We start from the raw sequence: 12,896 nt of genomic DNA on the forward strand, positions 1-12,896 counted from the left end.
ATATAGGTACATGGAGGTATGCATCCCTGATGTCTATTGACGCCAGAAGTTCTCCACCTTGTAGGATGGAGACCACTGATCGGATTGACTCCATGTGGAAAGAGTGGATATTCAGAACCGGTTAAGATATTTGAGATCTAGAATAGGTCTGGCATACTCATTTGGTTTTGGTACCGTAAAAAGGTTTAAATAAAACCCCAATTCCTGCTCTTGCATGGGAACCACTAAGCTCAATCTTTTGAGACAAAAGATGGTCCAATGCTTGAAAGAGAGACTTCTTTTCCTCTCTGAGTCTGAGAGAACAGGGAGACGGGGACCTTTGGAACTCAAGTTTGTAACCTAGAGTTATTGAGGAAGTCCCCCATCTGCAGCCTACGGCACCTGGCATTCCTAGGTGGTCTCCCATCCAGGTATTGACCAGGCTCGACCCTAAGCCTTTGAGATCAGATGAGTTTGGGTGCCTTCAGGGTAATGTGGCCGTAGGCTCTGACACTCTTCCTGCCAGACCCTTTAGAACTGCGGAAGTCTTCCCCCCCACTCGAGCGAGCGGGGGTGCCCCCTCATATGGAGGCTTCAATTTCCTTCTTGAACTTGATGGCGGAGGCCATCGTGACTGCCTGGCAGCAGATGCTCCTGGCACTGGAGAAGGAGTTGGTTTAATGAAATACGTTTACTCCTCTTTCAACTAGCAAAAGAATACTTTTTGCACTAAAAAATTTTTGGATGTATTTATCCAAATCATCCCTAAAAAGCCGTTCACCGTGAAAAGGAAAACTAGCCAGGAGCTTTGCATGATGCTTCGGCTGACCAATTTTTCAACCATAAGATTCCATGTTCATGCGCCAGCCTAAGCTTAAGGCGCAAGGCTTGAAGAATAGCCCGTTTTAAGCCCCCCCTTTTTTGTGTTTCTACCCACCCTTCTGAACATAGTCCAATGTACAAATGCAGAGGGACTATCAGAAGAAATCACATCCACTGCTTGAGCAAATAGTCCAGAAACTGCCACTGCTATTTAACACTCAGCCTGATGCTTTTTGTAAATGTGCCAAAGGAAAACCTGTGTCACCACTTACATGCCTCTTTTTAACTTTTGCGTCTCTCTGACAGCTGCAGTCAGCAAAAAAGAGTCTTTTAAAAGTACCCCCATGCTGGATGTTGCTGCACGCCATTGCCGCGCTAAACCACGCTCACTCCACTCCGTGTTGCCCCCATCTCTTTTTTAAAAAAAGAGCGTTTTCCCATACAAGTGCCTCCGATCCGGCGTGTGTGTGGGGGGAGGGCAGCGAGGAGGAGGGCCGTGACAAACCGCCTTACAGAGGCGGTGGAGAACAGAGCGGCATCCGCTGATCGTCCTGCTTCTCCCTCTACTCAGAAAGAGGGGAAGAGCTTTTGTCCGGGTGGGGGGTGTTTTTTAGAGAGAACCCCCCCCCGCTGACACAGCATGACAAGGTACGTCCTCTACACAGCCCCCAGTGGTGGCCTTTAGGCATGACAACATTTACATTTTAAAGGAGACAATTCACAAGAATCACTTACCTTTCCTTTGCTGCAGGGTTTTCTGTGGTAAAACCAACAGACCCAATCTTCCCCTCTCACGATGGGCTCCGTTTAAAAAACCTCCAGGAACTGGGCCCCCCTTTTTTTTAATCAGGGATCTGCATTCCTGAACTCAGAAAAAAACTTAAGGCTGAAAAAACCAAAAAGCACTGGATCCCAGGGTTTAGCTCTCTAGAAAGAGAAGCGTTACTGGCTAAACCTCGTTTCTTTCACCACGAGGCCTGGGTACCATTCAATTCTGCCTAAAAAGACACTTTGAATGGATCCGGCTGAATAACCTGCCCAGCAAGGATTGCTTCAGTGGAGCTCAGCACAGCACATCTTTACTGGTGACCAACACCTTAGACACTGGCGAAAAAGCTGAGGTACTCCCAGTAGTGGGAGGGGTTATATAGGGAGTGGACTTCCTGTCTTAAGGGTGTGCCAGTGTCCATCACCTGAAGGTGACCTATAACCCACATAAAAATTACTATGGCTCTGTGTCCCGTGATGTACACTTATGAAAACCTGGGTGGCCAGCCCATCCTCAAAGCAGAATTGCTGTAAACTGCCTTTTGATGGGAAAGCGCTGTTTTTCCAAAAACCAGAGACTGCCATCTCCAGGGTTACAGGAGGAAAATCATATCTTCTGCCCCAAGATCGAAGGTCCAGACGTCAGAGGAGGCAACAATCCAGAGGAGCGGCAAACAGGTATCGGGATTTCTGAGGCTTTCGCCCATCCAAGGACTCCAGAAAGGGTTGGAGGGGTACACAGTCAACCTTCATAAGATCGCAGAGAGCTAAGGCCCCTGCGGCTCCCTCAGATTCCCAGAAGCCCTTTTAACGCCAGGCCCGCCCAGGAGGCAATTGGAGCCAGGCTGCTCAAAGTGGCCCAGTTCTGGCAAGACCACTGTCAAAAATCTGTGGATTCAGTTCACAGTGGCACAAGGACATTATTGGCTGTTGAAACTGCAGCCTCCAGAATGACCTGAAGAGGCTGAATCAATTTATACGGATAGAGAGACTCAAGATAGGGTCTCTCCATACCATAATCCAGGTTATTCAACCATTCAACCAGGAGGCTAGAGGATTTCAGTGGACTTGCAGGGTTCCTACCTATCCTTCAGTCATACCAGCAGTTGCTCAGATTTGCATTGGGGGACAGGCATTACCAAAGCCAGCTGGAGCCTACACAGAATATGGACTACCTAGGGGCCCAATTCAATACACAGGCGGCCACAGTTTCTTTGCCACTTCAGAAACTCCCCAAAATCAGGGAGAAGTTCCAACAGGCATTGGCTGCACCAGTGATGTCAGCATCCCAGTGCATGAGTCTTCTCGGATTATGGCTTCATGTATCCTGATCTCACTGGAAACTTCTTGATGCACTGGAAGAGAGGTCATCTAGCCCAGCCAATCAGGATCACCAGCCGAATGCGCCAGAGTTTCTAGTGGTTGACGAAACAAGAAACGTTAAACAGCAGCATCCATTAGGGCCACAGCCATGGATCATTGTTATCGCAGCGCAGCAGGGTGGGGCACCATCTGCGCACAACTCAAGATCCAGGGCAGAGGGTAATTTCCCACTCAGGGCCCAGTTTCCAATATTCTGGAACTGCGAGCAGCATTCAGGACGTTGGCCACCTTGCTGCCTCACATACAGGGTCGTCCAATCCTGCTCCGTCTGGACAACACGGCAGCAGTGTCTTACATATCTTACAATCCCACTTGAGAGAGGTGGAACTGATCATGACATTGGCACAATAATATCTCCCAGATTTGAGGGCCATATATCTTCCAGGCTGTCAGAACTTGGTAGCGGATTGCCTATCCAGACAATTCAAGGATCTCAATGAATGGTCCCTTTACCCCAAAGTCTTCCAACAGATCATCCACGAGTGGGGGTGTCCGCAACTGGATCTTTTTGCCTCATCAACCAATTGCAAGGTGAGCAGATTCCTCTCACGCTACGCTCATCCATTAGCTGATGGGACGGACGCCTTGACCCATCCTTGGGTTGCACAACTGGCCTATGCCTTCCCTCCAATATCTTTATTCCTGAAATTCCTGAGGAGATTGTTGGCAGAGAATTTGACAGTCATCGCACTATTACCTTACTGGCCTCGAGACCATGGTTCTCTCTGGCAAGGGATCTCAGTGTGTACCCACTGATCACTCTCCCGGTGACGCCTCATCTCCTATCGAAAGGAGATACCCTACATCCGCAACCATCACGACTGACCTTAGCAGCCTGGAGTTTCAAAGGCAGTGGTTTACAAGTGTTAGGATGTTCTCTAGGTTTTTAGAACTTTACAGAGTTCCAGAAAGGGTTCAACCAATGCCATCTACTCCAGAAAATGTAATAGGTTCACGAGCTTTGCAGCGGGATGTCAGTTTGACCCTAGTGACCCAAATGTATCTCAAATCCTGTCTTTCCTGCAATCCGGATTGTATTTGGGACTCCGCCTAAATTTGCTTAAGGTGCAAATTTCAGCCATCTCAGCTTTTACCCAAAAGAAATGGGCAGCAAACCTGCTGGTGGAGCACTTCCTGAGATCGGTACCTAGACTACGCCCTCCCAAGAGAAATAGGTTCCCTCAATGGGACCTGGCAGTAGTCCTCAATTTTCTAGCAAACCCTCCTTGTGCTCTGACAGAAGATGGGATATCGCCTTAAAAAAGTCTTTCCTAATAGCCATAGGGGGAATGGTGTCGGAACTCCAAGAATTAAGGCAGGCCAAACCCTATACCATGTTCTTCCCAGATAGGGTTGTGCTGAGACCACTGAATCACTTTGTTTGATATTGAAGTGGTTAAACCCTCCCTCTCCTCAAAAGCTCATTATTTATCATGTATGCTGCCATGCTGACGTCAGGAAAATGGAAAATTGTATCAAATACCGTAATCTTCCTTTCCTGACACCAATACATGGCAGCATACGAACCTTTCCTCTGATCTTTGTGGTTTATACAGAGAATGGGGGAGGTAGATCTCAATCAGACTTTTATAGTACTAAACAGGTCCTGTGGGTGAATATGGGGTAGGTTTGCCACCTCATCCCTTTAACCGCTTGCCGACTGCCTCAACGATATACGTCGGCAGAAGGGCTCATACAGGCAGAATCACGTACCTGTACGTTGCCCTTTAAGAGGCGGGCAACGGGCACGCACCCATGGCAAGCTCTGTGAGTCGGGTCGTGGGTTCTGCGGACTCGATCACCGTGGGGGTACCCACGATCGCCTCACAGGGAGGAAGAACGGGGAGATGCTAATGTAAACAAGCATCTCCCCGTTCTGCCTAGTGACACTGTCACTGATCTCTGCTCCCTGTGATCGGAGTAGAGAGAGATTCCCTATTTTGTAAACACTATAACTTTTGCACAAACCAATCAATAAACGCTTATTGCGATATTTTTACCAAAAATACAGTGGTGTGAAAAAGTGTTTGCCCCCTTCCTCATTTCCTGTTCCTTTGCATGTTTGTCACACTTAAGTGTTTCGGAACATCAAACCAATTTAAACAATAGTCAAGGACAACACAAGTAAACACAAAATGCAATTTGTAAATGAAGGTGTTTATTATTAAAGGTGAAAAAAAATCCAAACCATCATGGCCCTGTGTGAAAAAGTGATTGCCCCCTCTTGTTAAAACATACTATAACTGTGGTTGTCCACACCTGAGTTCAATTTCTCTAGCCACACCCAGGCCTGATTATTGCCACACCTGTTTACAATCAAGGCATCACTTAAATAGGAGCTGCTTGACACAGTAAGGTCCACCAGAAGATCCTTAAAAGCTACACATCATGCCGAGACCCAAAGAAATTCAGGAACAATTGAGAAAGAAAGTAATTGAGATCTATCAGTCTGGAAAGGGTTATAAAGCCATTTCCAAAGCTTTGGGAATCCAGCGAACCACAGTGAGAGCCATTATCCACAAATGGCGAAGACATGGAACAGTGGTGAACCTTCCCAGGAGTGGCCGGCCGCCCAAAATTACCCCAAGAGCGCAGCGACGACTCATCCAAGAGGTCACAAAAGACCCCACAACAACGTCCAAGGAACTGCAGGCCTCACTTGCCTCAGTTAAGGTCAGCGTTCATGCCTCCACCATCAGGAAAAGACTGGGCAAAAATGGCCTGCATGGCAGAGTTCCAAGGAGAAAACCACTGCTGAGCAAAAAGAACATCAAAGCTCGTCTCAATTTCTCCACAACACATCTTGATGATCCCCAAGACTTTTGGGACAACATTCTGTGGACCGATGAGACAAAAGTGGAACTCTTTGGAAGGTGTGTGTCCAAGTATATCTGGCGTAGAAGGAACACTGCATTTCATAAAAAGAACATTATACCAACAGTAAAATATGGTGGTGGTAGTGTGATGGTCTGGGGCTGTTTTGCTGCTTCAGGACCTGGAAGACTTGCCGTGATAAAAGGAACTATGAATTCTGCTGTCTACCAAGAGATCCTGAAGGAGAATGTCCGACCATCTGTTCGTGTACTCAAGCTGAAACGAACTTGGGTTCTGCAGCAGGACAATGATCCTAAACACACCAGCAAGTCCACCACCGAATGGCTGAAGAAAAACAAAATGAAGACTTTGGAGTGGCCTAGCCAAAGTCCTGACCTGAATCCTATTGAGATGTTGTGGTATGACCTTAAAAAGGCCGTTCATGCTCGAAAACCCTCTAATGTAACTGAATTAGGACAGTTCTGCAAAGATTAGTGGAACAAAATTCCTCCAGGACGCTGTAAAAGCCTCATTGCACGTTATCGCAAACGCTTGGTTGCAGTTGTTGCTGCTAAGGGTGGCCCAACCAGTTATTAGGTTTAGGGGGCAATCACTTTTTCACACAGGGCCATGATGGTTTGGATTTTTTTTCACCTTTAATAATAAACACCTTCATTTACAAATTGCATTTTGTGTTTACTTGTGTTGTCCTTGACTATTGTTTAAATTGGTTTGATGTTCCGAAACACTTAAGTGTGACAAACATGCAAAGGAACAGGAAATGAGGAAGGGGGCAAACACTTTTTCACACCACTGTATGTAGAAGAAAACGTATTGGCCTAAACTGAGGACATTTTTTTTTTTTTTTTATATATTTTTGGGGGATATTTATTATAGCAAAATGTAAAAAATTATGCGTTTTTTTAAAAATTGTTGCTTTTTTTGTTTATAGCGCAAAAAATAAAAACCGCAGGGATGATCAAATACCACCAAAAGAAAGCTCTATTTGTTTGGGAGCCACATTGCATGACTGCGCAATTGTCAGTTAAAGCGATGCAGTGCCAGATCTCAAAAGTGCTCTGGTCAGGAAGGGGGTAAAAACTTCCGGAGCTGAAGTGGTTAAAACCGAACACATATGAATTACACAAGTTCTGTGGCTCATTAAGGTGGTAATTAAACACACTTGGTGCCTGATCTGCATTAAAGAGGAGCTGCACAAAAAAAAAAAATATTAAAAGCCAGCAGCTACTAATATTGCAGCTGCTGACTTTTAATAATATCACACTTATCTGTCCCAGGTTCCAGCGATGTCGGCGGCAGATGACGAGCGATCGCTCGTCTCGCTGCAGCCACCGCCGCCATCCTCTGTCAGGGAATCGGGAAGTGAAGCAAGAGGGCTTCACTGCCCGGTTCCCTACTGCGCATGCGCGAGTCGCGCTGCGCTGGTTCCCCGCTGTGTCTCTGGGAACTGTGTGTTTCCCAGAACACAACGGGGGGGCGGAGCCATGCGGCGGTGGGCGAAGCCATGCGGCGGTCTGGCCGGAAGTGGGTGCAGTTACCTGGATTATCCAGGTAACTGCACCCCCCTCCCCCCCGAAAGGTGCCGATTGTGGCACCGGAGGGGGGGAGGGATAATACTAGCGGAACTTCCCCTTTAGGGTGAAGAACCGCTTTAATACATATGTGTTCAGGTTTAAAGGGATGAGGTGGCAACCCTAATATAGGGGCGGAGCTATATAATATGTATGCTGCCATGTAAGGCTGAGCTCAGGCGTGTTCGCACAGCCCACGTGCTGAGCCCACCAGGAAGTTGGCACTGTGCTGTGCTAATCACAGGCAGTGAGACATTTCCCAATCTGTGCAGCTGGGCATCAGAGCAATGTCTCACTGCCTGTGATCAGCGCAGCGCAGTGCCGACTTCCTGGTGAGCTCTACACGTGGGCTGTGTGAACACGCCGGAGCTAATCCTTATTGCCATGTATTGGCATCAGGAAAGAAAAATTACAGTATTTGATACAATTTCCAATTTTTTCCATCCAATTTTCTAATCGTGTGTAGTAGGCATTAGACAGGAGCCATCCACACAGGCACAGGGGGAACATGCAAACTCCAGGCAGTCAGTGTTGTGGTTGGGGATCAAACAGACGACCCCTAGTGCTGGTAAGCGATTGTGCTAACCACTTAGCCACAGTGAATAAGTCAGTCCACCTCGTTCACTATATTCTGCACTAATACAAAACCTAAAGTAAAGCCTGCTTTCCTGCACACAGAAAAACAAGGGCTCCAAACAATTACATGTAGTGAAAGGAAAACTCACCGCACTGCAGAATCACGCGTTAAAACAGTCCTAGGTCACTTGCTGTAAAGCCTGGCGTTCCCCTCAGCAAATATGGCCGATCCGCCGCTCAGTAATAGGCCAATTCGCTGTCGTCGAGCTGATCACGTGCACAAACGCTGCGCGCACTGTAGAACTGCACAGAAAAAGGAAGGCCAGGGATTAGGTGTGGCGCATGCGCACTGGTTCTGTTCCGACTGGCTCTTCTGCTGTAGCTGTCCTGTACAGAAGACCCTGGAAGAGCGACAACAGGAAGAAGAAAGAGCTGGTCGTGTGTGTCATCTCTGTATACTCTTCCAGTTCTCCTGTGTCTCCTCATGATACAGCTGCCAGGTGGGGAGCATGCATAGAGGACTAGTCTGGGGGTTCTTTTTCTCCGAGTAGGATATAGTATATACAGTATTATATATATATATATATATATATATATATATATATATATATATATACTACACAAGGGTGGCTGAGGGGAAGGTAGACCTTGTGTGGGACATGGCTGATAGCATTGTCCTGTTATAAGGACATCTGGGGGAGTTTTTATTTGACCATGTCTGTGTATTACTAGAATAATGTACTTTTCTTTTCTTCATTCTTTAGAGATGTTCATTTCTCCTTTTTCTGATTAAGAAAAAAAATGTCATTCTTTTTGTGCCTATTTTTATTAGAGGATGCATTGTGTGGTACTGCTATTTTCCACCTTTGCTAGATCCTTCACAGTCCCTGCATAATGGCACAAATGCCAGTCCTATGGCTTCCCAGGGGTGGCATGATGTCATCGCTGGTGCCCTTGATGCAATATTTAGCTATGTATACAGGAAAGCATAATGGGTCAATGGAAGCCTCAATGAGCACTAGTCCTCACAGTTTGGTTTTAACTTTGACCATCATCCAATAATTACCATTGGTGACCTTGTCACCAGATCATTCATTTCAACAAAAACCTTCCCACGAGATTATATGTTTATTTACAGATTTTATGTGTGTTACTTACCCGTACAGGCCTCCTTTGTGTAGACCTCCAAAAGCCCTGAGGCTGCTCCTGGGTGGCACCATCTGGGATGTGATGTCACTAACCCCAGAAAAGCCAGGGCTGTCACTCTGTAGCAGGGGTAGGTGTTTAGTCAGATTTGGCGACCCGTCAGATTTTGTAACGGAAGTGACGTTCCATCGCAGCCATCTTGCTACACAATGCACTCGTCCACAGTAAGAATACAGTGAGAAGGCGGCAAGCGGACATCTTGTTACACCCACTGGAGTTTTGCATTTCACACTTATTTTTAACAGTAAAACTAAATTTAAAAATCCGTTGGACTGTTTAGATGTTTCATTTTAAAAGCAGCGGCAAGCCTGCTGATCTCACAGGTTTGCTAATCTGACAGAACACCGCTGCTTTTAAAAAAATCAACATCAAAACAGTCTGACGGATTTCAAAATAGTAAATTGTATTATATAAGCTCTGTTTACGTGTAAAAATAAATGTGAGATGCAAGACTCCAGTGGGTTTAAAAAGATGTCCGCTTGCTGCCTTCTCACTGTAACCTTACTGTGGATGTGTACAGGGTGTAGCAAGATGTCGGCAACGCAACCTCACTTCCATTACAAAATATGATGGATCACCAAATCTGACAAAACATAGGCAACCTCAACATTCCTGCTGTGGTGAAACTACAAATCCCATCATGTTTCTGGGAGTCATGCCTGTGGCCGTTAAGGTCTTACAATGCCTTTAAAGTGGTTTTAAACCCACTTTGGAAAAAAACAAACAAAAAAAACTAACACCTGCAAGACAAAGGCATAATGAGCTAGTATGCATAGCATACTAGCTCATTATGTAATACTCACCTGAGATCGAAGCCCTCACTGCGGTGCCCGTACACGGCATCAGCCGGCAACATCACTCCCGGGGGTTACCTCTGGGTATCGTGGCTCCGGTGATGTGATTGGCCGGAGCTGCGATGAAGTCACTCTCGCGCATGTGCGTGGGAGCCGCCGGTAACGGCACACTCACTGAAGCAAACGGCACATACGTGCCATTGCTTCAATGCGCATGTGTGCCGATGACGTCGGCACATGCAGATACAGGGCATGTCTCCTAAACCATGCAATTACATTCCAAGGCTCAGTGAGAAGAGCTCTGAGAGCAGATTGGAAAGAAGGGACATACCCCCTCCACACAGCACACAGGAACAGAGCTGAGGCTACCAATCACAGGATGTGTGCTGGAGCTCCCTCTCCCATCACCTTTTTTCTCTTGGTGTCAGGAAAACTTTTCAGAAGTGATTCATGCTGACAGCAGAGTAACAAGGCAGCACACACTGCCTGAAAAGGACACTTAGTGCTCTAGATTGAGACAAGTACACACTATATAGGGATATGCTTTGTTTATATTTCATGTCTGAGGTTTACACCTACTGTAAAAAGCATGATCTTCAATGGCAAGTGTTTTAATAAGTAATAATAAACATTTTTTAATAATGCAGGTAACTTGAAAGTATGTCTGGAAATAAAGGGAGAACAAAGAAAAAGCCAATTGCAATTGACACTTCGTCTGACAGCCTTCCTGTGCGGTCTTCAGTGCGGCAGGTATCAAGGCTTTCAATGCTTTTCAGTAAACTATACCTGAGCCAACAGAAATCTAATTCTAACAGTGATCTGTACTCAACAGTAATGTGAATTGGAAGGACACTGCTACACAGTACAGTAGTGGATAATATTGAAACAATGTTGCTGATATTAAGTTGGCAAATACTATGTTAACTTTGGAAACATTCCCCAATGAACCCATGAATCAGCATATAGAGCAGAACTTGTAACCACTTGTGGTAAATGTGTTCTGGTTCATTTCTGTTAAGAATTGTGGGAAAACAAATCCAGCAGTTTGGGTTATGTGGAAACTTTTGGTTATTAGGCACAGAGGCACCCCCCTAATCCACGTGATTGGCCCCCTAATCTACATGCGGGAGCCAGATGCATAGACTCCAGTGGGGTTTTATTTTCTTTTTCTTTTTGTCTTTTAGAAGCACGTAATTAGAGCCAGAGGCTCGAAAAGGCTTCAAAAAAGGGTGGGCTCAGGGCACAGTGCTCTGAGCCCACCCAGTTGTGTGACAATAGTGAATTAATATTTGCTTTTGTCTTCCTGATTCTCCTTCTGGCCAATCAGGAAGCGGGTCCTGAGACCCATCACCTGATTGGTCGAGAGGAGAATCAATCCTGTTGGCCACAGAGGAGGAGGAGAGAGGAGACGCAGAGAAGCCGCCATGAAGCACCATATGGAGGAGACGCCGCCCAGAGGATACGATGCCTGCAACCTAGATGGGGTAAATACGGGGCTTGTACCCCCCCATAAAAATATACCACCAGCTGCCACTGCAGTGAACAGCAAGTTATTGAAGCACCCGGATGAAAATCTAACGCATGCGCAGAGAGAACAGCTGTTATTTGGCTGGTTTCAGAGATCGTTGTCTCCTTTCTGAATCGTAAGAAAGAACTGTTGCATTGATTTACTAAAACTAGAGAGTGCAAACTTTGGTGCAGCTGTGCATTGTAGCCAGTCGGCTTCTAATTTCAGCTTGTTTAATTAAGCTTTAACAAAAAATAAACCTGGAAGCTGATTGGTTTCTATGCAGAGCTGCTCCAGACTTTGCACACTCTAGTTTTAGTAAATCAGCCCCTGTGATCTCTAAAACTGGTTGACAGTGCGCATGCATTGGACTTTTCTCTGACTCGCTGGCCTCCAGTTAGGCTCTATGCAAACTGGGCTTAAAAAAATATTTTTTTTTTTGGGCAGAAAAAAAACGCTCGTATATAGACTATTTTTGTACAGGTGTTAAAGGTGTGTTTAGTGTTTGTTTTTTAATCCGGAAAACTTCCCTCAAACGCAGACCAGAAGTTTTTTTAAATTTTTTATTCTGGCTCTAAATGCTAAGCTTAAAATATGCCACTAAACGTCCTAATGTGCATGGACACATAGGATACCACTGAGCTGTTTCTACAGGCAAAACTCCTGCAGGAGCAGCATTTTTAAGCTCTTTGAGCATGGACCCTAAACTGGGTCATGGGCACCTGCTGCAGAAGCTGTATCCTGTGTTTCTACATTACCTAAACCATTGGATTTATTTTTACCACCTTCCTTAACCTCCCTGGCGGTATGATTCAGTCTGGAATAAGGTGCTGAAAGCGGTACAATTATTTTGCATGGAAATCTGGCTTTTATTTTGTAGTGCTGTAATTCTTAGGAATAACGCTCTGAAATCTCTTCAAACCAGAGTCTAGCGGACATCCCGGGTATGATAAAGTTTATAATATAATAAAGAATAATAAAAATTATTCAATAATGTAATCAAATCCAAAAAAAAATGAAAAAGGGACATGTTTTGGTTGCTATGGACAATCTCCAAATTCCAAGCAGTAAAAAACAGTATTTATAATATAAAAGTGCATGCAGGGCATTGCACAAACCACTAGGGACAAAGGGGGTGTGTATTTTTTACTACAGCACTGTAATCTGTAAGATTACAGTGCTGTGTGTGTTTTGTGTCTTATTACATTTTTGAATTTGCCGCCGTTCTCCGCTCCCGTGCGTCGTAACGTCGCAGGGAACGGAGCTCGGCGGCATTCGGCACTGTGAATCGAGCGCAGGACGGCTCGATCACACAGCGCGGCGGACATCGCTGGATCCAGGGGACAAGGTAAGTAACGTTACCTGTGTCCTCCCCTGCATCGAGCGGTGCAAGCCCGAGTCTGGCTCGGGGTTACCGCTATTGTAATGAAATTCCCAACCCGAGCCAGACTCGGG

The 12,896-nt window shown here is 45.8% G+C and overlaps 2 protein-coding genes across 2 annotated transcripts in view; one reads left to right on the top strand and one right to left on the bottom strand.

Moving 5' to 3' along the window:
• TPMT (thiopurine S-methyltransferase) overlaps nucleotides 1-8,235 on the bottom strand; it is a 57,010-nt gene extending 48,775 nt beyond the window's left edge. Inside the window, exon 1 of the mRNA XM_077492255.1 lies at nucleotides 8,084-8,235. The gene's annotated coding sequence lies outside the window, so the exon portion shown is untranslated. The remainder of the gene's footprint in view (nucleotides 1-8,083) is intronic.
• Nucleotides 8,236-8,268: 33 nt separating this feature from the next.
• The window catches only part of KDM1B (lysine demethylase 1B), an 89,223-nt gene continuing 84,595 nt past the window's right edge, over nucleotides 8,269-12,896 (top strand). Inside the window, exons 1-2 of the mRNA XM_077492254.1 lie at nucleotides 8,269-8,434; nucleotides 10,582-10,684. Coding sequence (XP_077348380.1) covers nucleotides 10,595-10,684 — 90 coding nt within the window. The 5' untranslated portion in view covers nucleotides 8,269-8,434; nucleotides 10,582-10,594. The remainder of the gene's footprint in view (nucleotides 8,435-10,581; nucleotides 10,685-12,896) is intronic.

Source organism: Lithobates pipiens, unplaced genomic scaffold, assembly GCF_037356315.1.
Source record: "Lithobates pipiens isolate NorthernLeopardFrog02 unplaced genomic scaffold, aLitPip1_a1.2 Scaffold_19, whole genome shotgun sequence".
NCBI classification, from domain to species: Eukaryota; Metazoa; Chordata; class Amphibia; order Anura; family Ranidae; genus Lithobates; species Lithobates pipiens.